This window comes from Somniosus microcephalus, chromosome 26 (assembly GCF_052327205.1).
Source record: "Somniosus microcephalus isolate GS21.2 chromosome 26, FLI_Smic_1.0, whole genome shotgun sequence".
Classification (NCBI taxonomy): Eukaryota; Metazoa; Chordata; class Chondrichthyes; order Squaliformes; family Somniosidae; genus Somniosus; species Somniosus microcephalus.
In genome coordinates, this window is record NC_141012.1 from 8,740,943 (window position 1) to 8,765,599 (window position 24,657).

General features: G+C 47.5%; 1 protein-coding gene across 1 annotated transcript in view; it reads left to right on the forward strand.

Annotated features, from left to right (window-relative positions):
* The window catches only part of zbtb16a (zinc finger and BTB domain containing 16a), a 226,134-nt gene that overhangs the window by 79,580 nt on the left and 121,897 nt on the right, over nt 1-24,657 (forward strand). The window contains exon 3 of the mRNA XM_085967786.1: nt 10,882-10,979. Within this exon, the coding sequence (XP_085823912.1) occupies nt 10,882-10,979 (98 nt within the window). The remainder of the gene's footprint in view (nt 1-10,881; nt 10,980-24,657) is intronic.

Sequence of the window (24,657 nt, forward strand, 5' to 3'; positions counted from 1 at the left end):
CTTTAGAGGGCTGGGAGCTGCTTTGGTGGAAGAGAGCGAGAGAGAGAGGCTGTTACAGGAGTTGCTGCCCCTTTGAAGTGCTCTTCTGAGCTGTTTACAGGCCCACTTAATTACTTGCAGCTTGCCAGAGGCCCTGACTCCATTCTGTGTTTGTTTGTTCTGAGCAATCCCTTCTTGGGAAGATTTACCCCGTGGGTCTGAAGTATGTGAAGACTGCTGCCATGGCTGTCCCTTTTCATGGCTGTTGTTTAAGGAAAAGCCCTTCACTCAACACTTCCTTTCCTTCCCCCTCTTTCTTCCCCCCCCCCCCCCCCCCCCACCACCGCCGTCTTTTTAAAAAAAAATCCATAAATGATCTTTTTCTTTATAGTTCCACTTCCTGCCTGGAGTGATGCTTAAATCGGGAGCTAACAATCCAGCCATCACATGCCTGGCTGCAAACGCTCGTCTTTCTAAATGGCACCTTGTGCGTTTTTGTGTTTCTGAATTAAACCCAATCGGCGGGGGCGGGGAGAAACGCCAATGACATACTGGCCACAGTGGCCATCCACAGGCCCAGATTGGATGCGGCCTGTGGTGGGTGGGTGGGGGGCAGGGGAGACTCTCTGGCTGTCTGCCTCTCTTCAGTGGTCTTGTCCGTGCCCGGGTGACGCTGGAGAAGGAGCGTGCACATTTGGTGTCCGGCAGTTCGCTTGAAGTCTTCCTCAGCCGGTGGGCGCCAGAGGGTATAGTGGACACAGGTGGCGATCTTATTTAATTTGTCTCCTTTTGCTTTTTTTTAAAATGATTTTAGTTTACAAATGGTTGTGCCCCTCTTTAAAAAGGGGCCACTTCTGTTAGTTTTATTTTTTGTTTCCTAACACTGGGGTAAGCCCAATGTCTAGTTATGGGTTTCATAAAAGGCACACTTGCATTGTACGTTTAATCATTGGTGCATTCTCTGTGAGGATGAGCTTGTATTTCCCCCGCACACGTTTTTGTTCTGGGTTCTAGCCCCCTCTTTCCCCGGATCCCCCACCCACCCCCATGACTTCACTTTCTTTAACTTTTCCTCATCTCTTCAGAAGTGGCTGTGCATGCACCTTTTTTTAATGCCCATTTTCAGCCCCTTCCCCCCCCCCCCCCCCTCCTCTCCCAAAGATGCTGATCTGTGCTGCGTACAAGCCACAGGGTTCAGGAGTCCTCTGGCACCTCACCCAAGCAGCTGTTCTTCATGCAACGTGCCTGGGCATTGGGCATCGGTAGGCAAATTCCAATCTGGTCCCTAGCTGCTGTCCACACTTGCGCACTGTCCAGCAGGAATGAATGATCGGGAGGGCCATGGCTGAATTTCCACCCCCCCCCCCCCCCCCCCCACTCCACCTCCGGCACAGTTCCTTAGCTCAGGGATGCAAAGCCATTCATAGCGACCCCACGACTGCCTGGGTGAGATCAGTAAACTCCGCTCGAGCTGGACCCTGCGACCGTTCCGGTCTGGACGGCAGCGAGTCTCTGCTTGGCTCTGTGTTCGAGCTCTTGTATTTTGAGTCAGAAGGTTCAAAGCCACACTCCAGGATTTGAGCCAGTACTCGAGGCCAACACTTCCGCGCAGGACTGAGGGAGTGCTGCGTTGTTGGGGGGATCTCCTGTCTGCCTGTTCAGATTGGAGTAAAAGATCAACACTTTCTTTGCAGGCGAGTTCTCCCGGTCTCTTGGCCAACATTCCTCCCTCAACCAACGCCACCAAAAACATGCATCTCGTCACTGTGGGATCTTGCTGTGCACACATTGGCTGCCATGCTTGCCTACAGTACAACAGTGGCTACACTTCAAAAATAATTTTTTGCCGGTAAAGCACCTTGGGGTGTCCAGAGGCTGTGAAAGGCGCTATAGAAATGTGAGTTCTTCCATTGGTTCTGGCTCGCTCTGTTTAATTACTCACTGCCGATACTGAATAGACCTCCCTGGTGAGTTAACTTGTAGAATAGACGTAGAGAAGATGTTTTCACTTGTGGGGGCGACCAAAACTAGGGGCCATAAATATAAGAGAGGGAATTCAGCAGAAACTCCAAGAGTGGTTAGAATGTGGAACTCGCTACAGTAGGGAGTGTTTGAGGCGAATAGCCTAGATGCATTTAAGGGGAAGCTAGATAAACACATGAGGGAGAAAGGAATAGACGGGTATGTTGTTAGGGTAGGGTGAGGAAGAGACTCATGTGGAGCATAAACACTGGCACAGACCAGTTGGGCCGAATGGCCTGTTTCTGTGTTGGAAATTCAGTGCAATATTTGAAGTTTCCTCCAATCGAGAAATCTGTACGCCAAGCGCGGTGGCTGTTTGGATGCGAGATGTCATACATTGGCAAGTGTTTGCAATGGGAGAGAGAGAGAGACTAAATGTGGAATGTGCATGTGAGGGGCGAGAGCCAGAAACTGACCAGACGACACAATTAAACAACTGTAATTACAACTACACCACATTCCGTATCCTGACCTGCATCGACCCCCTGCGGTTGTCCAATCAATTAAAATGAAATAACCCCGTCAATATGGTATTGATTTTGCTATTTCCAAGGATGGTTGAAGCGCAGTAACCCATTGTTCTGTGTTCTCGGCTCTCTTTCACTGGCAATATTTTCTTGAGACTTTTTTTTGTTTTAACTTAAATGAGTTAGTAAGGTGCAGTGAGGGGTGTGTGAAGTTTTCGTAATACGTAGACTTGAGCTGTGAGAAATACCCAGGGGCGCAGTTCCAATCTGCTTTTGTGTTGCAGCTTGGGTCTGGGGGGAGCGAGCTTCATAGAATTATAGGATCAGACCATGCAGGAAGAGGCCATTTGGCCCATGGTGCCTGTGCCGGCTCTTTGAAAGAGCTCTTCAATTAGTCCTACTCCCCTTGCTCTTTCCCCACAGTCCCTGCAATATTTTCCCCTTCAAGTACTTATCCAATTGTCTCTTGAAAGCATTCCAGATCAGCATAATTTGTACCTAAATTTTTTTTTGGCCAATTGCTGTAAGTCTGTGTCCTCTGGCTACCAACCCTCCTCCCAGTGGAAACCATTTCTCCCATGTTCCACTCGCCCACATTTACCTGTCCAGTGCCTTTCACGGCCTCGGCATGTCCCAAAGCGCATTACAGTCAGATGGGGGGGGAAGTTCTGTCAACTCTTGTTTCAGCAGGGTTGTGTGAGGCGCCTCGGTTTAACTTCTCATCCGAAAGACTGGCACCTCCGTCCGTGCAGCGCGCGCTCGCTCAGTACTGGCACTGGCGTGTCAGCCTAGATTTTTGTCGTCTGGTCTCTGGAGTGAGATTCGAACCTCTACAGCCTTCTGACTCGGAGGCGAGAGTGCTACTCGCTGAGCCACGGCGTGGAGGGGATTCTGTCAACCCTTGGGTTCAGCAGGCTTGTGAGAGGCGGGTGGTCATGTGAGAAATGGCCGTTGCGACCAACCTTGATAATTATGCTCGTGTAACTAGATGTCCCGATTTTAAGGAGTTGGGAGTTATGGATTTACCACATTTCCAGGCACATCTGAAATGAGTTCCTTTTCTTGCACAAACTCCAATTTGGGTTGGAATTGAATTACTTGGAATGCATTCATAATTTGTATTCACTCAATATTTTTACATTGACCCAGCATACACAGTGTTCCAGGACATGAATTACAAAGCCCCAGCAGACAACTACAAATGGGAACCATACAGCTCATGAAATCCCAGCGGTAGATTGTCCGTTGTCCACATAGAAACAAATTACAACATTGAGAACAGAATGTTAGTACTTAATTTGACCTTTTTATTTTAACGGAATAGGTGGGGCTGCACCTGCACCGGCTCATAGATTTTCAGTGTATTTATAGAGATCTATTTCTCCATGATGGCCAACATAATTGCTCGTGGTAATGAAATAACTTGCAGAAATTATTACCTTTTATCCCTCTTTCCCCCCCCCGAACTCGTTCTGCAGCATGCCTTGTGCGTTTTACAAATCTTGCCGTCATGTCCGCTGCTGAAACCCTCATCCAGGCCTTTATTACCTCTAGACTTGACTATTTCAACGCACTCCTGACTGGCCTCCCACATTCCACCCTACGTAAACTTGGCTGCCTGTGTCCTAACTCGCACCAAGTCCCGTTCGCCCATCACCCCTGTGCTCGCTGACCTACATTGGCTCCCGTTAAGCAGCGCTTCGATTTCAAAATTCTCATCCTTGTTTTCAAATCCCTCCCTATCTCTCTAATCTCCTCCAGCCCCACAATCCCCCCCCGAGATATCTGCGCTCCTCTAATTCTGCCCTCTTGAGCATCCCTGATTATAATCGCTCAACCATTGGTGGCTGTGTCTTCAGCTGCCTGGGCCCTAAGCTCTGGAATTCCCTGCCTAAACCTGTCCGCCTTGCTACCTCTCCTCCTTTAAGACGTTCCTTAAAACCTACCTCTTTGACCAAGCTTATGGTCACCTGCCCTAGTTTCTACTTATGTGGCTCGGTGTTAAATTTTTTGTCTTTTAATACTCCTGTAAAGTGCCTTGGGATGTTTTACTACGTTAAAGGCGCTATATAAATGCAAGTTATTATTGTAATGAGGTGGGCCCGGCCAATGTGAAAATGAAAGAAAAATTTGAATTTCTGGAGCGCCTTTCACGACATCAGGATGTCCCAAAGCGTTTTACAGCCAATGAAGTACTTTTGGAGTGTGGCCACTGTTGTAATGTGGGAAACGCGGCAGCCAATTTGTGCTCAGCAAGCTCCCACAAACCACAATGTGATTGACCAGATGATCTGTTTTTAGTGATGTTGATCAGCGAGGGCCGGGGTCTTGCCTCTCCGTGGGGGGAGTGCAGGAAGCAGGGCCTTGCCTGTCCGCCCTTTACCAGCATTGCTGCGATGGGTGCGGTGTTTCCAGTTTTCTCCCCTCCTCTCCTGAAGGCGCCGACTCCGACGGGTTTGCTTCCATGGGCGACTGCGACCTTCCCGCGCCACCTTGGAGTGGCTATTCTTGGCGTGATAGCCTAGAGGCCAGGAGCAGCAACCCGGGGTGATCTTCTTTAAACATCTCCTTCGTCCAAAGGCGCTGAGGCGAATGTAACAGTGTTTAAGGAGGCGGCGTATTCCACTGAATCACCACACAATGCTGCATGTAATAAAGGAGAAGGCTGCAGGCTAACCATAACCTCGGTTGTTCTCTGTTGCTGTGTTCTGTGCTGTAAAACAGCTTGTTAAAGACAAATTTGTGAGCAGATACTTTCTCTAGAACTCATCCCATAATTTGACGACATAAAAGGCCTTTTGTAGTAAAATTGTGAATGGCAGTGTAGCCACCCATTCCCGTTCATATCCGAAGATGTCGCACCCGGAGGGGAGTGAGAGAAGAGGGGGAATCTCTGAGCAAAACAACTCCTCCATTTTGAATGAGCAGTTTCCCTTTCGTTATTGCCCCTCAAAGGCTTTTTACAATTATGTGAGCAATCAGCGGAATAACGCTTCCTCTTTTTAAAGTTTCTGAACATGCTCGAGTGTAACACTGGTCCTCCGTGTGAGGCCTGATGCGTGCGTGCGTTCTGGATGTGGTTGCCCTGCGTCCATTTTGTGAGAGGGTTTTTCCCCCTTTCTCTCCCGACATGCTAATTGATGCTGGAGGTGGAACATGGGTTCCATCGCCTCCGGTTGTCTCACCCGGGCTTGATAATTCTTCGTCTGTGAACTTCATCTATTGACGGGCTGTTCGACTGAGTCCAGTCTGATCTTGTCCTCACTCACCATCCACACAAGTTCACTCTTTCTGGCACGGGGTTATTTGGATGGCGATCAGGCATGGCTGATTTGGGTTTTCCTCCCCTCCCCTCTCCCCTTTCCCCCCCACCCTCACTTTTTAAACCCAGGGTAACTGAGACTATTTGCATAGAATTAAATTGAGTCTACAGCACAGAAACAGGCCATTCGGCCCAATGGGTCTATGCCAGCGTTTATGCTCCACACCAGCCTCCTCCCAAGCCTCTTCATGTCACCCTATTAAATATTAATTTCACCCTCGTGTACTTATCTAGCTTCCCCTTAAATACATCAATTGCTCGTCCTCATTGCCTCCTGGCTAAGATTAGCCAATCACTGGGAATCGGACCTGCTACCTTCTAGTTTGGATGGCTCAGGTAGACGCGTGTTAAATTAACTCCTCCTGAAATATCTTATTACACTATGCTATCGTAAGGAGGATTGCTATAAAGTAGAATGATGGGTGTGTGAAATTATAATACTGTGCCCACTCGAGCTGTGAACATCAAGCCAAGGAGCAATTATAGATTTTGTTTTACAAACTTGGCACATGGCTGGAGAGAGGACTTGGAGTTGTGTCTCACTAGGTTGTAATACCAACGGGTGCAGGTCTGTCACTGATGGTGATAGCAGTGGCAGCAATTTGAGAGGATAAATGAAGGGTTTCACAGTAGAAGTGAGTTCATTGGTAGGGGTCCCCCCCCCCCCACCAAAATCATTTTGAGGTTGTCCAATGTAGCTTTTGAGGGTCACCTCCATTTTGCTCCCAGGAACCTGTGTCTCGGGCTGCAGGTTTGGCCGGTGTAAAGTCTGTGTGTTATATGGCGAATTAATACACAGACTACAAGAGTAACTTTAACAGGACTTTACTATTCGAAGGTCAGGGCGAATCTGCCCAATAAATCCTTACACAGCACTTATATACCGGTGTGGTCACCACCGGTATTACAGTATACAGTAGCCAAGATAAAGTAGTGCAACCCTTAAAATAGTTCTCTTAAAGGTGGAACGTTACATACACTACAGCCGGTGAGTCTGTGCTGTTTCCGACTCCGACTTTGCACTGGGCCAGTTGGCATTCCCCCATTCCCAGCTCGGTCCCATTCCTGCCGTCGGACAAATCTTTGAGTTCGAGCCCCGTCATTTCCCCCCCATTCCCCTCCCCACCCCGGCCCCCCCCCCCCCCCAGTTGGGCAAATCCAGAGTTTGCGACACTGAGTCTATTGGTACAACATTAAGGGCCTTGCACCCTCTCACCTCCAGCCCGACAACCCTCCGCGTCTCTGCGCTCCTCCAATTCTGGCCTCCTGCGCATCCCCGATTTTAATTGCTCCACCATTGGCGGCCGTGCCTTCAGCTGCCTGGGCCCGAAGCTCTGGGCTTACCTTCCTAAACCTCTCCTCCTTTAAGACTCTCCTTAAAACCTACGTCTATGACCAAGCTTTTGATCATCTGTCCTAATATTGTCTCTCGTGGCTCGGTGTCAAATTTTGTTTGATATCACACCTGTGGAGCGCCTTGGGACGTTTTACTATGTTAAAGGCGCTATATACAGTAAATGCAAGTTGTTGTATTGTCTAAAATAACAGGGTGGAGCATCAAATAACCATATGTGAAGATTAAGGATCCATTGATCTGTGTCTCCTGGTGGCTCGTTTGATGTTTGCTGCTGTCTATTGTATCAGGTTCAGTCCCTGATACAGTTGGTCTTCACTCCCCCCTTGGTGAGGGAGGGGGGGGGGAGTCCTGCCAGGGTTCTCTTTCCCAACTGCCATCCAGTGATTCCTGCCCACCCCACCCCACCCCAACCAGTTGAACAGTGTGCGCATCAGATGAGATCAGGATCACTTGTGATTTCTCTCATGGTTGAATGGTCTACCAACACTTACTGCCGAGACCTTATGCTTGAAAAGTGGCGGATTGGATGAGGTATCTGATGGTCACCACACCCAGCATGACTTGGCATCTTGAGGTGGGGTGGGGAAACTAATTTGAATTTATAATAGAGCCAGCAGCCATTCAAAGAGAAGACAAACTAAACTCCAATCTCTAGATTTATACATCCAAGCTCTGAATTTGCTGAGTGGCGATGGTCATTTAGATTCTGTGACAGCAGTGCGATTATTTAAAAAAAAAAAAAAGGAGTTAGATATATTTCTTAAGGCTAAGGGGATCAAGGGATATGGGGAGAAAGCAGGGACAGGGTACTGAGTTTGGATGATCAGCCATGATCGCATTGAATGGTGGAGCAGGCTCGAGGGGCCGAATGGTGGAGCAGGCTCGAGGGGCCGAATGGTGGAGCAGGCTCGAGGGGCCGTATGGTGGAGCAGGCTCGAGGGGCCGAATGGTGGAGCAGGCTCGAGGGGCCGTATGGTGGAGCAGGCTCGAGGGGCCGAATGGCGGAGCAGGCTCGAGGGCCCGAATGGCCTCCTCCTGCTCCTATCTTCTATGTTTCTATGTAATTGTCTCTCTCTCTCTAAAACCTTCTCTCACGTGGCCAACTAATGATTTCACTTGTAAAACATTTTCAGATAGCCCTGGGTTACAAACGTGGTTCGGATATAAGCACCCAAGTGACGAAACTATGGAAATCAGAAAGATGGGTGGGGTGGAGGGAGACTTTACTCCTCCTTTGCACCCTTCCCCTGAGGGACAAGATTACAGTGAGCTGTCTTGCCTGGTACTGGCATCAAGCAGCTGATTGCAATGCAGTGCGGTTGGTTTTCTGTGGCCTCATTGCTTTTGTGGTCTTTTCGCAATCTTTCAAATTTTGGTACGTGTTGCAATGTCTTTCTCGAGAGGCAGTTGGTGTGGTTTAGAAGTTTTTACCATTTGACAAGTGTATGAAGAATAGGGTGGGGGAGGGACAAGTTTGGTTCTGCACCATGTTGACCTGAGGTTGGGGTCTTGCATTTGCAATTTGTTGTTTTTTTGGGAATGTACAGCAGGTTGGTCAACATTCATGAGAATGGGCATTAGGGTTGCTAACACTATTTGAACATAGTCATAGGCACAGAAGGAGGCCATTTGGCCCATCGAGTCCGTGCCAGCTCTCTGTAGAGCAATCCAGTCAGTCCCATTCCCCCGCTCTATCCCCGTAGCCCTGCAAGTTTATTTCTCTCAAGTGCCTATCCAGCCTCCCCTTGAAAACATTGAGTGTCTCCGCTTCCACCACTTCCGTCGGCAGCGAATTCCTCCTCCCATCTTTCCTCATCTAACTCTATCAGCGTAACCCTCTATTCCCTTCTCCCTCATGCTTGTCCAGCCTCCCCTTAAATGCATCTATACTATTCGCTTCAACCACTCCCTGTGGTAGCGAGTTCCACACTCTGGGTGAAGAAGTTCCTTCTGAATTCCCCGTTGGATTTCTTGGTGACTATCTTATATTGATGGCCTCTAGTTTTGCTCTTCCCCACAAGTCTTGTCTATTCACAGATGCTGGTGAACCTGTTGGTTTATTTCCAGCATTTTCTGCACTTAAATATGGCGGTTCTGTAACACACGAGAGTGTTTCGGTTAATAGAGCGAGGTCGGAACAGTAGAGTCAAACCTTCAACTAATAAAGCCCAGTTTGAGGCTAGAATCTGAATAGAGCTGTGCAGTGATGTTGGATGGGAGTGATACTGCTGGCTCTGCATTGCTGTCTGACCAGGTGAAACAAAATCCGTAGCTCGGGTCCTCAATGCACCAGTATCGCAATAGCAGTTAAATGTGTTCGAAAGGAGCCAGTAGGGCTGTCTGCTGGCCGCTCTCTGCGAAGGTTGTATATGAAGAGTCCCAGCCAGCATTTATCCCCAACCAGCGCCGCTAAAGCTGATTAATTTGGTAATTTATCTCATTGTGGTTTGTGGGACCTTTCTCTGCATGAGTGGCCACAGAGTTTGTCTATGTTACGACGGTGGCTGCATTTAGAAGCACTTTATTTGGCTGGTAAGCCTTCTGGGATGCACTGAGGACATGAATGGTGCTACATAAATGGAAGTTTCTTTAATGTTATCCTTTTTTCTTCCCCCCCCCCCTTTCTCTCCTTCCCTCCCCCCCTCTTTCTCTCCTTTCTCTCCCCCCCCCCCCCCCCCCCCCACTTTTTAATGTTCACAGGTCACCAAAAGTCTACCTATGAACTTTTTAATGGTTGCTTCCCTTTGATTGTGCTGGTGCTGTTGGTGATACAAAGCTGCAGCATTGTGAGTGACTCCCAGATGTTGGTCCCCCATCACTTGCCTCCATTTGATTGGGCCACCTTCTTGCCCAAATTCCATTTTTTTTTGGTATCCCTGTTCTCCGACGTGGATGATGACGGGAAGGCTGCAGCTCCCCTTCCTGAGTGCAGATTTTACACTTCCGTGCAAATTTAAACTGCTTGAAAAAAGCACCCAGCCACCCAAGTCTAGATTTCTGTCCCTTTCAGCCAGGGCTTGTGCACGCTTGAAGGCACTTTATAGGGTGGGGGGGAGTGAGGTATTTTATAGGGTGGGGGGGAGTGAGGCACTCTATAGGGTGGGGGGGAGTGAGGCACTCTATAGGGTGGGGGGGAGTGAGGCACTTTATAGGGTGGGGGGGGAGTGAGGTATTTTATAGGGTGTGGGGGGGAGTGAGGTATTTTATAGGGTGGGGGGAGTGAGGTATTTTATAGGGTGGGGGGGGAGTGAGGCACTTTATAGGGTGGGGGGAGTGAGGTATTTTATAGGGTGGGGGGAGTGAGGCACTTTTATAGGGTGGGGGGGAGTGAGGCACTTTATAGGGTGGGGGGGAGGGAGGCACTTTATAGGGTGGGGGGGAGGGAGGTATTTTAGGGTGGGGGGGAGTGAGGCACTTGTGTTTACAGGCCAGCCAGTGTTGCTGGGAGTCATTTCAGGTGATTAATCATGAGTGTCGCTCAACATTCAAGCATGTTGGTTGACGCGCGTCTTTTATATTTTCCCTGATAGTGTATCGAAAATGCCTAGCAACTATATTCTGTGATGTAAGCAAATACACACAACAGCAGAGCTTGGGGACAGCTGCTGCAGGTGCCTGAAGAGACATTAATGAAGTGGAGACACAATGGCTGATGACTTAAGTTGCACATTCCTACAGTATTTTATTGATGCTCATTTATTTTCTCTCTCCCCCACCACCTTGTTTTACTGTAGGAAGCTGCACAGTGGAATGAAGACCTATGGGTGCGAACTGTGCGGTAAACGATTCCTGGACAGCTTACGGCTAAGGATGCATCTGCTTTCACATTCAGGTAACCGTAGATCGCGTAATCTGGCGCGCGCTCTTTTTTCTTTCTCAAGAATTTGTGCAATTTTAAAAAGGGGAGAAAAAGCGAGCTGCGGTATGCTGTGTGCGCTGCGGTGTCTATTTCAGCTCCCCCCCGCCCCCCCCCCCTCCCTTCCCTGTGGCTTGTGCTGACTGACGACGATGTTGTTGTGGAACTGGCGCCGCGCCAACCTGGGCTTGGAGCCAACCCTGTGGGTACAGTATGTACAGTGAGTCTTGCGCCAAATTTGTCATCGTCTGGGGGAAGGAGGGAGCAGGTTTCCTGTGCTGTAAACAAAACAGTTTTGATTTTTTTAATATAAAATTGGCAACCAGCTCGTGGTTAATTTTTTTTGTTAAACTTGTAACAAATAAACCCTGTTGCAAACTGTTTTTCTATTTTATTTTTCTATTCAGCCCAATGTATTTGTTTTCAAAAAGAGAGAATTTGCATCTCTACAGCACCTTAGAATCAGAGAATGGTTACAGCACAGAAGGAGGCCATTCGGCCCATCGAGCCTGTGCTGGCTCTCTGCAAGCGCTAGTCCCCTTTCCCCGTAGCCCTGTAATTTTTTTTTCTTCAGGTACTTATCCAATTCCCTTTTGAAAGCCACGATTGAATCTGCCTCCACCGCCCTCTCGGAAAGTGCATTTCAGATCCTATCCACTCGCTGCGTAAAAAAGTTTTTCCTCATGCCGCCTTTGGTTCTTCTGCCAATCGCCTTATATCTGTGTCCTCTGGTTCTCGACCTTTCTGCCAATGGGAACAGTTTCTATCTACTCTGTCTAGACCCCTTATGATTTTGAACACCTCTATCAAATCTCCTTGCAATCTTCTCTGCTCTAGGGAGAACAATCCCAGCTTCTCCAGTCTATCCATGTAACTGAAGTCCCTCATCCCTGGAACCACTCTTGTAACTCTCTTCTGCACCCTCTCTAAGGCCTTCACATCCTTCCTAAAGTGCGGTTCCCAGAATTGGACACAATACTCCTGTTGAGGCCGAAGCAGTGTTTTATAAAGGTTGTTCATAACTTCCTTGCTTTTGTACTCTATACCTCTATTTATGAAGCCCAGGATCCCGTCTGCTTTTTTAACTGCTTTCTCAACCTGACCTGCCACCTTCAATGATTTGTGCACACATGCCCCCAGGTCTCGCTGTTCATGCATCCGCCTTTCTCAACCTCAGGACGTCCCAAAACCAATGAAGCACTTTTTGAAGTGTAGTCGGTGTTCTGATGTAGGAAATGCAGCGGCCAATTTGTGCACAGCAAGCTCCCACAAACAGCCATGTGATAATGACCAGATCATTTTTTTTCCAGTGATGTTGGCTGAGGGGCAAACATTAAGTACGTGAAGGAGAAAGGAATAAAAGAATATGTTGTTAGGTTGCGATGAAGTAAGGTGGGAGGAGCTTTGTGTGGAGCATAAACACAGACATTGACCTGTTGGGCTGAATGGCCTGTTCGGTGCTGTGGCATTAACCAATGGGGTGTCTTCGGGTGATGCGAGTTAGCGGGAGAGGGATAATTAGACGATGGGCCCTGATGATGCCATTTTAAAGTCATATCATTCTGTCCTTATTTTTATTCTGCCATTATAGTTTCCTACGTCCACACTTGCACTGCAAATTCGGCATGTAAACGTCACGTTGTAATTACACCTTCCTGCCAGTGGTGGTGCTGCAGTGCCTCCAGTGGCGAGAGTGTAATTACAGAACGACAAGTTAATGGGCAGTTTCCATTTATAATGGAAGATTTTGACAGGAAATGTGCACCGAGCAAGGTTGTTAATACGCCAACAAGATTTATTAATTGTAGAAAGAAATATCTGTGGCAGTGCTCGCAGGCAGTCTGGAGCATGGCTGTGATGTTTCGCTGCTCAGAGTGTTGCTACATTTAGTCCAGTCTGTCCCTTTTTTAAAGGCCCGCTGTTCAGAGATCCTCTCCGCGGGGTTGTGGTCTAAATGGGCACATCCCGAGGTCACAGTGTCCGCTCGATTCGGTTGGCAGCACCCCTGCCTCTGAGTGGCAAGGTTGAGAGTTCAAGCCCCATTCCAGGCTTTGCGTAGATAATCCAGCTCGATACCCTCGGTGCAGTATTGAGGGAGTGCACACGTTGTCAAGTGATGCTGTCTATCGATCAGATGAGGTGTTAAACCGAGGTCCCGTCTGCCGTCTTGCCAAACACCAGTGTTCCATGCTGGCGGTAACTTTTTTTTGAGGGCACCAATCTGTGCGTCAACATTGGTTGACAAAAATCTTGTGGTTAAGGACCCCACAGCGCTGTTGGTGAGATGGGAATTGATGTGAATCATTTTAAACTGCTTTATTTCCCATAATAAAGAACAACAATTATGATTTGGATTCACTTCCATCAGTACAATGTGTCTTTGTGCAATAATATAAAAATAATGAACACGTTATGTTGCCTCATTCCAGTGAATCCCATCGGTTGACTTAAAACTAATTTTGCTAAGTTCTCTCTCCGGTACTCCATCTTTCTCTCATCCCTTTTGCTGTCTGACTGCCTCGCGCTTTCATGGCACTATCTGTTCAAAAATGCTAGACTTCAGTGTCCGTTTTTAGTCAAACACTACCTTTCATTGTCCCCAGCACACTAGTTCAGATGCTCCATCTGAAATATAATCTATACATGCCAGCCTTGCTGCCTTGTGAATGTAACTTTTTTTGAGCGCTACATTTTGCTCAACTGTGGCATTTTCAGAATCACAGAAAGCCCACAGTGCAGATAGAGGCCATTTCGGCCCATCGAGCCTGCACCGACACATATCCCACCCGATCCCCGTAACCCCTACACCAACACATATCCCACACTATCCCTGTAACCCCACGTATTTAATCCCCTAACACTAAGGGTCAATTTATCATAGCCAATCAACCTAATCTGCACATCTTTGGACTGTGGGAGGAAACCGGAGCACCCGGAGAAAACCCACGCAAACACGGGGAGAATGTGCAAACTCCACACAGTCGCCCGGGTTCGAACCCGGGTTTCTGGTGCTGTGAGGCAACAGTGCTAACCACTATGCCACCGTGCTGTCAATATGAATTCACCAAAATTACTCCTGGCAACGTTGTTTGAAATCCCCAAAACATGACGGGTTAGTTTTTTGGAAGCGGTTGATTAATCTTTGTTAGAATTTCAGGTTGCTATGAATGCCATGGTGGATCTTATTTGAAAGAAACCATTTCTAATGACTGACCTCTCTGGCAACAACCAGCAACTTTCTCTCTGTTGAATCCTTTCTTATCTTTACCTTATTGGTACTATTCTGGTCATTGTTCTTCTGAACTTTGCCCTCTGGTCTCCTTCAGCTTCAGGTACCCTTTCCTACAAGCTCATCCTCTTCCTCCACCCTGCGTTCTTGCTCTCTTGAAACGAGGACTCATCGCACCATCCTCCGCTCTCCCATTGTTTTCTTGCGCCTCAATTTTTCCCCTCCTGCAAACTTTGGGAACCCAAGTTTGGCTTCACCTCAGGACTATTAGATTCTGTTGTCTTTCCTACGCTTTTTTTTATCATAATGGTTTCCTGCACTTTGCATTTTGCCTCTTCTTGGGCTTCTCACTTAATCTCAATTAAAATAAAGTATCTGGGGGGTTTGAGTCCTCAAAGGCTGGCTTCTCGCTTGACTCTTGAAAGTGAGGTTTTTGTTCTCTCAAGACACTGGACGCGATAACCTGGTATGCACCAAGCTCCGTGTTGAGGTAACTGGGTGACCGATCCGATTCCCTGGTACGAGCGCACCTTCTGCAGGATCACGAGGAAAGAAAGACTTACATTTCTACAGCGACTTTCACGACGTCTCAAAGTGCTTTACAGCCAATGAAGTACTTCTGGAGTATAGTCACTGCTGTAATGTGGGAAACGCGGCAGCCAATTTGCGCACAGCAAGATCCCACAATCAGCAATGTGATAATGACCAGATAATCTCTTTGTTTTGTTGATTCAGGGATAACTAATGGCCAGGCCAACTGGGATAACTCCCCTGCTCCTCTTCAAAATAGCGCCATGGGATCTTTTACGTCCACCTGAGAGCAGACGGGGCCTCAGTTTAACATCTCATCCGACAGTGCGGCGCTCCCTCAGTACTGCCCCTCCGACAGTGCGGCGCTCCCTCAGTACTGCCCCTCCGACAGTGCGGCGCTCCCTCAGTACTGCCCCTCCGACAGTGCGGCGCTCCCTCAGTACTGCCCCTCCGACAGTGCGGCGCTCCCTCAGTACTGCCCCTCCGACAGTGCCAGCCTAGATTTATGTGCCACAACCCGCAACCTTCTGGGTCAGAGGCGAGTGTGCTACCCACTGAGCCCCAGCTGACACTCCAGTCCCGTTGGCCTTTATGGAGAAGTCGGATGCTTGTGACTTTCAAAAGGGAATTGGATAAGAACCTGAAGGAAAAAAATTTGCAGGGTTATGGAGAAAGGGCGGGGGTGTGGGACTAGCTGAAGTGCTCGTGCAGAGAGTTGGCACGGGCTCGACGGGCCGAATGGCCGCCTTCTGTGCTGTATGAAAGCAAGTAGTTCCTGGAAAGACGGGAAGCAGTGATTCAATTTGCTCTTATGGGGGCAAGAAACTGGGTGGTGTTTGGGGGTGGGGGGTAGATAAAGTGTTGGGAGAAAAATAGGTGGAATAGAAGGGTGCAAAAAAAAGATAGTTTAATAAGTATAGGGACTGATGTCCCCTTGAAAAGAGCTAGAGAGTAATTTTTAAATTGACATTCCTTTCAAATCAGATTCCTTTAAGTTTTTTTTTACACCTTTGGTGTTCAAACGGCTCTTTGAAAGTAAGGAACTGAGCATTTGCAAGTCTCTAATATTAAAAACCAGTGAGTTACAGGGTTAAGATATTAGTGTTATAAGTTGGATTCCAAACTTTGAAAGTTGGTCTGGAACTAAAATATCTTAACTCTGGAGTGACTGTGGGATTGGGTTTCGGGAGTGTGTGGGGAGCTGGATTCCTTACAACAACATCTTGTATTTATATAGCACCTTTAACATAGTAAAACATCCCAAGGTGCTTCACAGGAGTATTTTAAGACAGAAAAAAAATTTGACACCGATCCACATAAACCTGGGCCTGTAGCTGCTGGGGAGTCGGCTTTCGACTTGATGCTATTTTGCAAGGTGCGAGGCATCCGAATCCTTTTTTGTGCGATGCAGTTTTTTTTGTGTTGAAAAACCTAGGTGAAGGGCGAAGGCCTTCGTGCAGGAGGTCACTGTCATAAATCATATCATTGAGAAACTACCTATGAAATAACACTGGATAGCCAGCTGTTGGCGCCGTCCAAGGAGTATAAATACTCGGGCGTTGGCCCCAGCTTGCCAGGGACGTTTTGTCAAGACAAGGAACTAGTGAAGTACAACTAGACCTCCATGTTCTGAAATAAGTTGATTAAAGCCTTGCTTTATACTCAAACCAAGTGCGTCGTGAGTTTTATTACGTCAGTCACCAAGATTGAAAAGAGTGGGAGGGAAGAGTTAGATTGGAGAACAGTGCCTAGGTGACGTCAGTCTTGGATTTGAACAAACCTGTAGGCTGTATGAGAGAGAGTTAGAGAACTCAACCGATTTGAGGTTGTGGGAAAGAATATTTTAGAGTAAGAGCTAGTGTGGAGAGTCTTGATAATGGCTTTAATGTAACTTTTGGTACGACATTCTTTAGAACTTTAATCAATATTGAAATTAAAATCTTAAAGGATTGGCAGTGTTGATTTTTAAGTTTGAAGAAAGATGAGCATTTATATAGTGCCTTCTCCCGTCTCTCCGAAATGTCTCAAAATGCATTATGGGGTTCACTTTGAAGTGCAGGACTGCGGTTAGGTAGGTAGGTAAATGTGGTAGCCATTTTAACACAGCACGATCCCACAAACTACAAATAACCAGTTAATTTATTTTTGTTGGTTGAGGGCGGAATGCTGGCCAGGACACTGGGAGAACCCCCTCCTCTTCAAATGGTGCCATGGGACCCTTTTATGATCAGGATGACGGGGCCTCAATTTAGCATTCCATCTGGCGGCCTATCCCTCCGTCAACGCGGTACCCCCTCAGACTCCACTGGAGTAGCAGCTAAAAATGATGCGCTCAAGTTTTGGAGCACTTCAAAGCTTTAAATACATACTTTTCTTGCGATCTCCGTGTGATAGCTGGTGTACCCATCATTTAAAATGCCTCAGATATCCCACGAGATTAGAATCCTCTAAGAACAGAACATAACATAAGCAATAGGAGCAGGAATAGGCCATTTGGCCCCTCGAGTCTGCTCCGCCATTCAATAAGATCATGGCTGATCTTGGGCTCAAAGCCACTTCCCTGCCCGCTCCCCATAACCCTTCACTCCTTTGCCTTAAAAAAAAATCTGTCTATCTCCACCTTAAATGTATTTAATGACTCAGCCTCCACGGCTCTCTGGGGCAGAGAATTCCCCAGATTTACGACCCTCTGAGAGAAGAAATTCCTCCTCATCTCAGTTCTAAAAGTGCGACCCTTTATTCTGAAACTATACCCCCCGAGTTCTAGATTTCCCCACGAAGAGAAAATCATGGGTTTAATTTCTTTTTAAAGATTTGCATGTGATTGATTAAGGGATGCACTGTTAATATTATTTTGGTTCATTTTTTATATACGGATTGGGCTTGACTTGGTATCTGGTTGGCCTCGTGTATTGTCGTATTGCAACATAAATTCCTAGTGTCTTGTGACATTAAAAAGGTCACATCGTCCATCACTGACTCTGTGTACCCTTTTAATCATCTTGCCCTGCGGATAGATGAACTATGCTTCCGTTAACTGAAGCAGAAGGTTGTTAATGAATCATACTGTAGGTGTTGAATATTCAAGTATCGCCTTTAGATAATGCTCGTTCTGACCCGTTTGCTGGATGATTTGAGGTTTGCATTAATCTCGCATTTTAACCAAATTGTGCTTTTTAATGTTGCAGTCGGGAACTGGGCATCTTCAGTTACGTGAATAACTTTCTGGTCATTTATCAAATAGAAATTTACGTTGAGGTTTCTAGTGTTAATTTCATACGTTTTAAACTTAAATTATCTACAGGTACTGTAATTAAGATGATTAAAGGAGTTGATAAGGTAGATCGAGAGAAACTATTTCCTCTGGTGGGGGGAGTCCAGAACAAGGGGGCGTAACCTTAAAATTAGAGCCAGACCGTTCAGGGGTGATGTCAGGAAGCACTTCACACAAAGGGTGGTGGAAATCTGGAACTCTCTCCCCCAAGAAGCTGTTGAGGCTGGTGGGGGGGGGGGGGTGGTCAGTGGAATATTTCATAACTGAGATTGATAGATTTTTGTTGGCGGAACAGGCTCAAGGGGCTGAACGGCCTACTCCTATTCCTATGTTCCTAAGATTTTCTGAATTGTGAAATGGTTATCCCATTTATAACTTGGTTTGACTCGGTAGAAATCAGAGAAGCTGCCACACAACGTATTGTGCAAGGGTGGCTGTGTGTCATTCAGGCAATCGTATGTTTGCCCTGGGAGCTCATCATCTCGGCTCAGGAGCAGGCTGCCTCAACAACAACAACAACTTGCATTTACATAGCACCTTTTAACCTAGTAAAACGACCCAAGGCGTTTCGCAGGAGCGTTACCGGACAAAATTTGACACCGAGCCACATTTAAAGATACTAGGACAGGTGACCAAGTGCTTGGCCAAAGAGGTAGATCCTGTTGAAACATACAAAATTCTTACAGGGCTTGACAGGGTAGATGCAGGGAGGATGTTTCCCCTGGCTGGGGAGTCTAGAACCAGGGGTCACAGTCTCAGAATAAGGGGTCGGCCATTTAGGACTGAGATGAGGAGAAATCTCTTCACTCAGAGGGTGGCGAATCTTTGGAATTCTCTACCCCAGAGGGCTGTGGCGACTCAGTCGTCAAGTATATTCAAGACAGAGATCGATAGATTTTTGACTATTAAGGGAATCAAGGGATATGGGGATAGGGCAGGAAAGTGGAGCTGAGGTAGAAGATCAGTTATAATCTTGTTGAATGGTGGAGCAAGCTCGAAGGGCCGAATGACCGACTCCTGTTTCTTATGTTCTTCTGTTTTAAGGAGCGTCTTAAAGGAGGAGAGAGAGGCGGAGAGGTTTAGGGAGGGAATTCCGGAGCCTAGGGCCCAGGCAGCTGAAGGCACAGCCGCCAATGGTGGAGCGAAGGAAATCAGGGATGCACAAGAGATCAGAATTGGAGGAGCGCAGAGATCTCTCAGGGTTGTAGGGCTGAAGGAGGTGATGGAGATGGGGAGGAGTGAAGAATTTGAAAATGAGGATCAGCCTGCAAGAGAGTGCAGTCAAAATATCAAAGCCACAGTTGAACAAGGCGGGTCCTGCACATGTGCAAAGCTCTCTGATGCATGATGGCCACTGGTGACCTGGACATCTTGCCCTCTGCTGATCCAGAGAAGGCAGGTTGCCGCAGTCATGCCCAGGTGGATTTGCCAGGGCCTGCAGAAGTGGTTAACTGCAGTCTTGACTGCTGCAGCCCACCAGGTGACTGGCTCCTGCTCCCGCTGGTCATGCGATACCATGACCCGCTATGACTGGGAGGCTTTTTGAAGAACCTTTCCAACATTACGGTCAGACGAGCATTTATATCTCATTGGCAGCCCACTTGTGCCCTTTGCAGATCTTGCACACTTAGTAAAGATCTCATGACATTCTCTCTCCAAATGGCTAGCATAATACTAAGCTTAACATCTGTCAAGAAAAGCATGCTGCCTGTCGCCAATTCATCCTTGTGACTAATTTCATTTTCACTGCTGTTGCACTCGACAGACTTTTGGAGTGTTATATATTAAATGAAGCCAGCAGTGGGGTTTTTTTTTTGGTGTGGTTTATTTCCCTCAAGGAGCTATCTATAATTGTCATCCCTTTCACAAAAGTACAAAGTGTACTCCTTTTTTTCCTCGCACTGACTCCAAAACTATATTGTGGAAACAGATGAACCAGAATTCTTTTGATACATGAAGGTGGGCTGTCACCGGCTTACTTAAAATGTTGAGCGCGATTTATTTTCTATAGTTTAACCAAGTCAGTATACTTTGTGTTGTGCCAGTAAAACACCTCGTGTGACGCTTCCTTAGTTCGTCAACTCAAATTGCTCCCACTACTAGGGATAGACTTGTACCCAGCAGCACTTCACCCTGGTGTTATGCAGCTCAAAGTGTGCTCTGCAGACACAGATATGGGGTTAGGGCAGGAAAGTGGAGTTGAGGTAGAAGATCAGCCATCATGTTGAATGGCGGAGCAGGCTCGACAGGGCCGTATGGCCTACTCCTGCTCCTCCTACTTGTGTTCTTATCTAGCCCAAATTTCGAAGGCACTGCAGGAGCACTTTCACCACACGGACTGCAGCGGTTCAAGAAGGCGGCTCACCGCCACCTTCTCAAGGGCAAGTAGGGATGAGCAATGAATGCTGGCCTTGCCGGCGACACCCACATCCCAGGAAAAAATTATTTTAAAAAAACATCTCTAATTGTACCGCTGGGTGTTTTACATAGATTGAGTAGACATTTAATGAAAATGGAATTGCATTGTATGGGAATAGAATACTTTGAACTTTAGGCACCGAGTATCCACGTCAAGTATTGCCAGGTCAAGGGTAGCACATACGAACAATGACAGACAGGAAAAGACCCTCTGGTCCGTCCAGCCCGTCCCACACAACGGCGATGCGTTGTGTTTCTAGAAACCTAGGGACCGGAGTGCAAAATACATAGGAACAGGAATAGGCCTTAAACCTGTTCTGCCATTCAATGAGATCATGGCTGATCTGTGACCTAACTCCATCTACCCTCCTTTGCCCCATATTCCTTAATACCTTTGGTTAAAAAAAATCTATCAATATCAGATTTTAAAATTGGCAATTGATGTTGGGTCAATTGTTGTTTGTGGAAGAGAGTTCCAAACTTCTACCACCCTTTGTGTAGAGGTGTTTCCTAATTTCACTCCTGAGGGGCTTGGCTCATTTTTAGGCTATGTTCCCCTAGTCCTAGAGTCCCCAAGCAGTGGAAATAGTTTCTCTCTCTCTCTATCCTATCTGTTCCCCTTAATATCTTGAAAACTTTGATCAAATCACCCCTTAACTTTCTAAATTCCAGGGATTACAACCCTAGTTTGTCTAAACTCTCCTCTTAATTTAACCCCTGAAGTCCGGGTATCATTCTGGTAAACCTACGCTGCACTCCCTCCAAGGCCAATATATCCTTCCTAAGGTGTGGTGTCCAGAACTGCTCCCAGTACCCCAGGTGTGGTCTGACCAGGGCTTTGTGTAGCTGCAGCATAACTTCTACCCCCTTGTATTCTAGTCCTCTGGGTATAAAGGCCAGCATTCCATTAGCCTTTTTGATTGTTTTCTGTACCTGTTCATGACATTTTAACGATCTATGCACATGGACCCCTAAGTCTCTTTGGACCTCCATTGTTTCTAGCTTTTCACGATTTAGAAAGCACTCTGGTCTATCCTTTTAAGGTCCAAAGTGGATGACCTCACACTTGCTTACATTGAAATCCATTTACCACAGTTTTGCCCATTCCACTTAATCTATCAATATCCCTTTATAACTTTATGCTTTCATTTACACTGCTTACAATGCTGCCTATCTTTGTGTCATTGGCAAACTTCGTTATGCGGCTCTCTATCCCATCATCTAAGTCTTTAATAAATACGGTGAATAGTTGAGGCTCCAACACCGATCCCTGTGGGACACATCCTGCCAATTAGAGTACCTGCCCATTATCCCCACTCTCCGCCTCCTGCCACTCAGCCAGTCTCCTAACCAGGTCAATAATTTGCCTTCAATTCCATGAGCTTCAGCTTCACAATATTTACACTCCCCACCCAAAAGCCCGAGTGAAGCTCTGCTGCCAACAGTGTGTCTCCACACTAACCTATGAAGACCGCCCGTCACTGCTTCATTGTGACATCTTCCACTTCTCACACCAGACATCTTTGTCACCTTCCTGAACAAGATTGGTAATTTAGTCCTAAATTGTGCAGAATTTTATGCTGTGGGGCCAATTTCCCATTAGGAGCGAGGTTGGGTCGGCCAAAGTCATTTCATATGTTGCTGGAGATGTTTATCCCTTCAGTTTGGATTTTGATAAGATCCCAGGTTCCAGGGGTGAAAGTATCGTTACTAATCTATTGAAACACTTGGTTGTCAAGCTGATGATCATCTTTGCCATTTTAATGCCCAGAGGACATTGGGGCGATCCATCTGCATTCTGGGCTTTTTTGAGCGGTCCTTTCACCTGCCCAGTCTCTCCACTGGTGCTGTGCTGTCACTGCGGGTGCTGTCACAGAACTGGGGTTGGCCACTTTCCACAGAGGGGAAAAGTACTGGGTGCACTGGGCTGCTCTTCTGCAGCTTAAAAAGTCATTTCTTGACCAAGTTCTAGACCTTGACCACAGTGCTGCACTGGAGATATGCAAGCCTGAGCTGAAATTAATTGATCTTCAGTTGAAATAATTTCCCCTCATCACTCTTTTCCCCCCCCCCCCCCCGAGCTATTTCTCTTTGCTACGAGAATTCTTTCTCCCCCCTCACCTCTGCCAGTTTCCTCTCCCAAATCCCTCCAATGCGTTGCCCAAGTGCTATCCTTTTATGAGCGAGCTCCATGAGTGAACATTCCAGGCTATTTGACCGTAGCCAGGCCTGATCTTGTCCTCGCTCAACATCCACACAGATGCACTTTATTAATCAGGAGCAAGAACCCGGTCATATTTTATTTTTTTCCCCTTCTCCCTCAGCCGTGGCTCAGTGGGTAGCGCTCTCTCCTCTGAGTCAGAAGATTTGTGGGTTCAAAGTCCCACTCCAGAGACCCGAGCGCAAAAATCCAGGCGGACGCTCCCAGTGCAGTACCGAAGGAGTGTTGCACTGTCAGAGGTGCCGTCTTTCGGATGGGACGTTAAATCGAGGTCCCGTCTACCCTCTCGGGTGGACGTAAAAGATCCCATGGTGCTATTTCGAGAGAAGAGCAGGGGAGTTCTCCCCGGTGTCCTGGACCAACATTTATGGTCAACCAACATCACTAAAAACAGAGATTTGGTCATTATCACCTTGCTGGTTGTGGGAGCTTGCTGTGCACCAATTCGCTGCCCCGCGTTTCCTTGCATTACAACAGTGACTGCACTTCAAAAGTACGCCATTGGCAAGACGGCTCGTTGGGACGTTCTGTGGTTGTGAAAGGCGCTGTAGAAATGCAAGATCTTCCATTTGTCTTTTCGCTTCCCTAGCCTGGGACATGAGACTGGGACTGGGCTGGTCAATGTACTTCCTAATGGGAGTGGAGTGGTGGGGAGGGGGGTTGCATTGAGCCACGGGGCGGGGGGGGGGGGGGTTGATGTAACCTCTCTTTAATGCACATTCTGTGAATGAGAGAGAGTGGGGCCCAATCCCACACAAGAGTTAAACCGGTTGTATGTTTACATCCACTTCATCCTTCCTTTGAAAGCCCCCTTCAGAAATATTGTAAACACAATGTTTGCTACTTCATACATATATTTTTTTAGAGAGCAAGAGAGCTTGGAAAAAACCAAGGGTTTTTTCTTTCATTCTGGCTGAGATTCAGCAATATCCTTGGAATGATGTCATAGGCCGCCGGCAGATCTGAATGTACAGCCAGCATTCCATGGCATTTATGACGGCTCACAGCTGTGTGTGAGAACATGCTGTACCAAACCTAAATTGAATCGGCTTGAAGAGACTCCAAAAGCAGAAATGGATGAGGAGGGGTGGGGGGGGGGTTGTATTAGTATGACAGAGCGAACCCCTCTGCCCTGAAAAATGGATATTGTGTGGAGTGGCGATTGAAAAAAATATATATAAATCCCCCAGCCCCCGAGCTTCTGTTTTGGCTGCTGCTTTAGCAGCTTTGAGGATGATTTAAATCATCTCGTTGCTAAGAAGCAAGAGCCTCATGCTGTAATGGATTGTCTCGATTGGTCGATCCGTGTCTCTCTCTCTTTGCATGCAGCACAAAGTACATTGTTGGGAGCCTGAATGGGATGCAGCAGTGCCTGTTGGCTGCTGTGAGGTTTGCGGGCTGCGCAGTACAGTGTGTGCTGTGATACAGCCACAGGCCCATTCCTTTTTGGATTCAACTCATCATTTTTTTTTCTTTTTAGCTTTACTGGGTTGTTGGCAGCACCCAGGACGTTTAGCTGGGGTGGGTGCACGAGCTTAACCGATTTCAATAACCGTTGGAGCGTCACCTTGAAGCAAGGGTCAATTTGCATGTAGGATTCCTACAAGTGTAAATGCTGGTGATCTTCCCCCCCCCCCCCCCCCCCCCCCTCCCCGCTTTCCTGAAGACTCTTAATGGGGAGCGGTTGTATGGGCACAGGCTGCTCCCATTCCGTTACCCAAGTGGCCACTCTGCCAACTTTTTCTTCTTGGGCAGTCCCTCGGGAACCGAGGATGACTTGCTTCCACATTAAAAATGAGTTTGCAGGTGACTGATGAGTCCAATACAGGACCTACAGTCTCTGTCACAGGTGGGGCAGACGGTGGTTGAACGGGTGGGTGTGGTGCTTGGGTTGACGTGCGCTCCTTGCGCTGCCTGCGCTTGGCTTCCGCTTGCTCCCGGCGAAGAGACTCGAGGTGTTCGACGCCTTCCCGGATGCTTC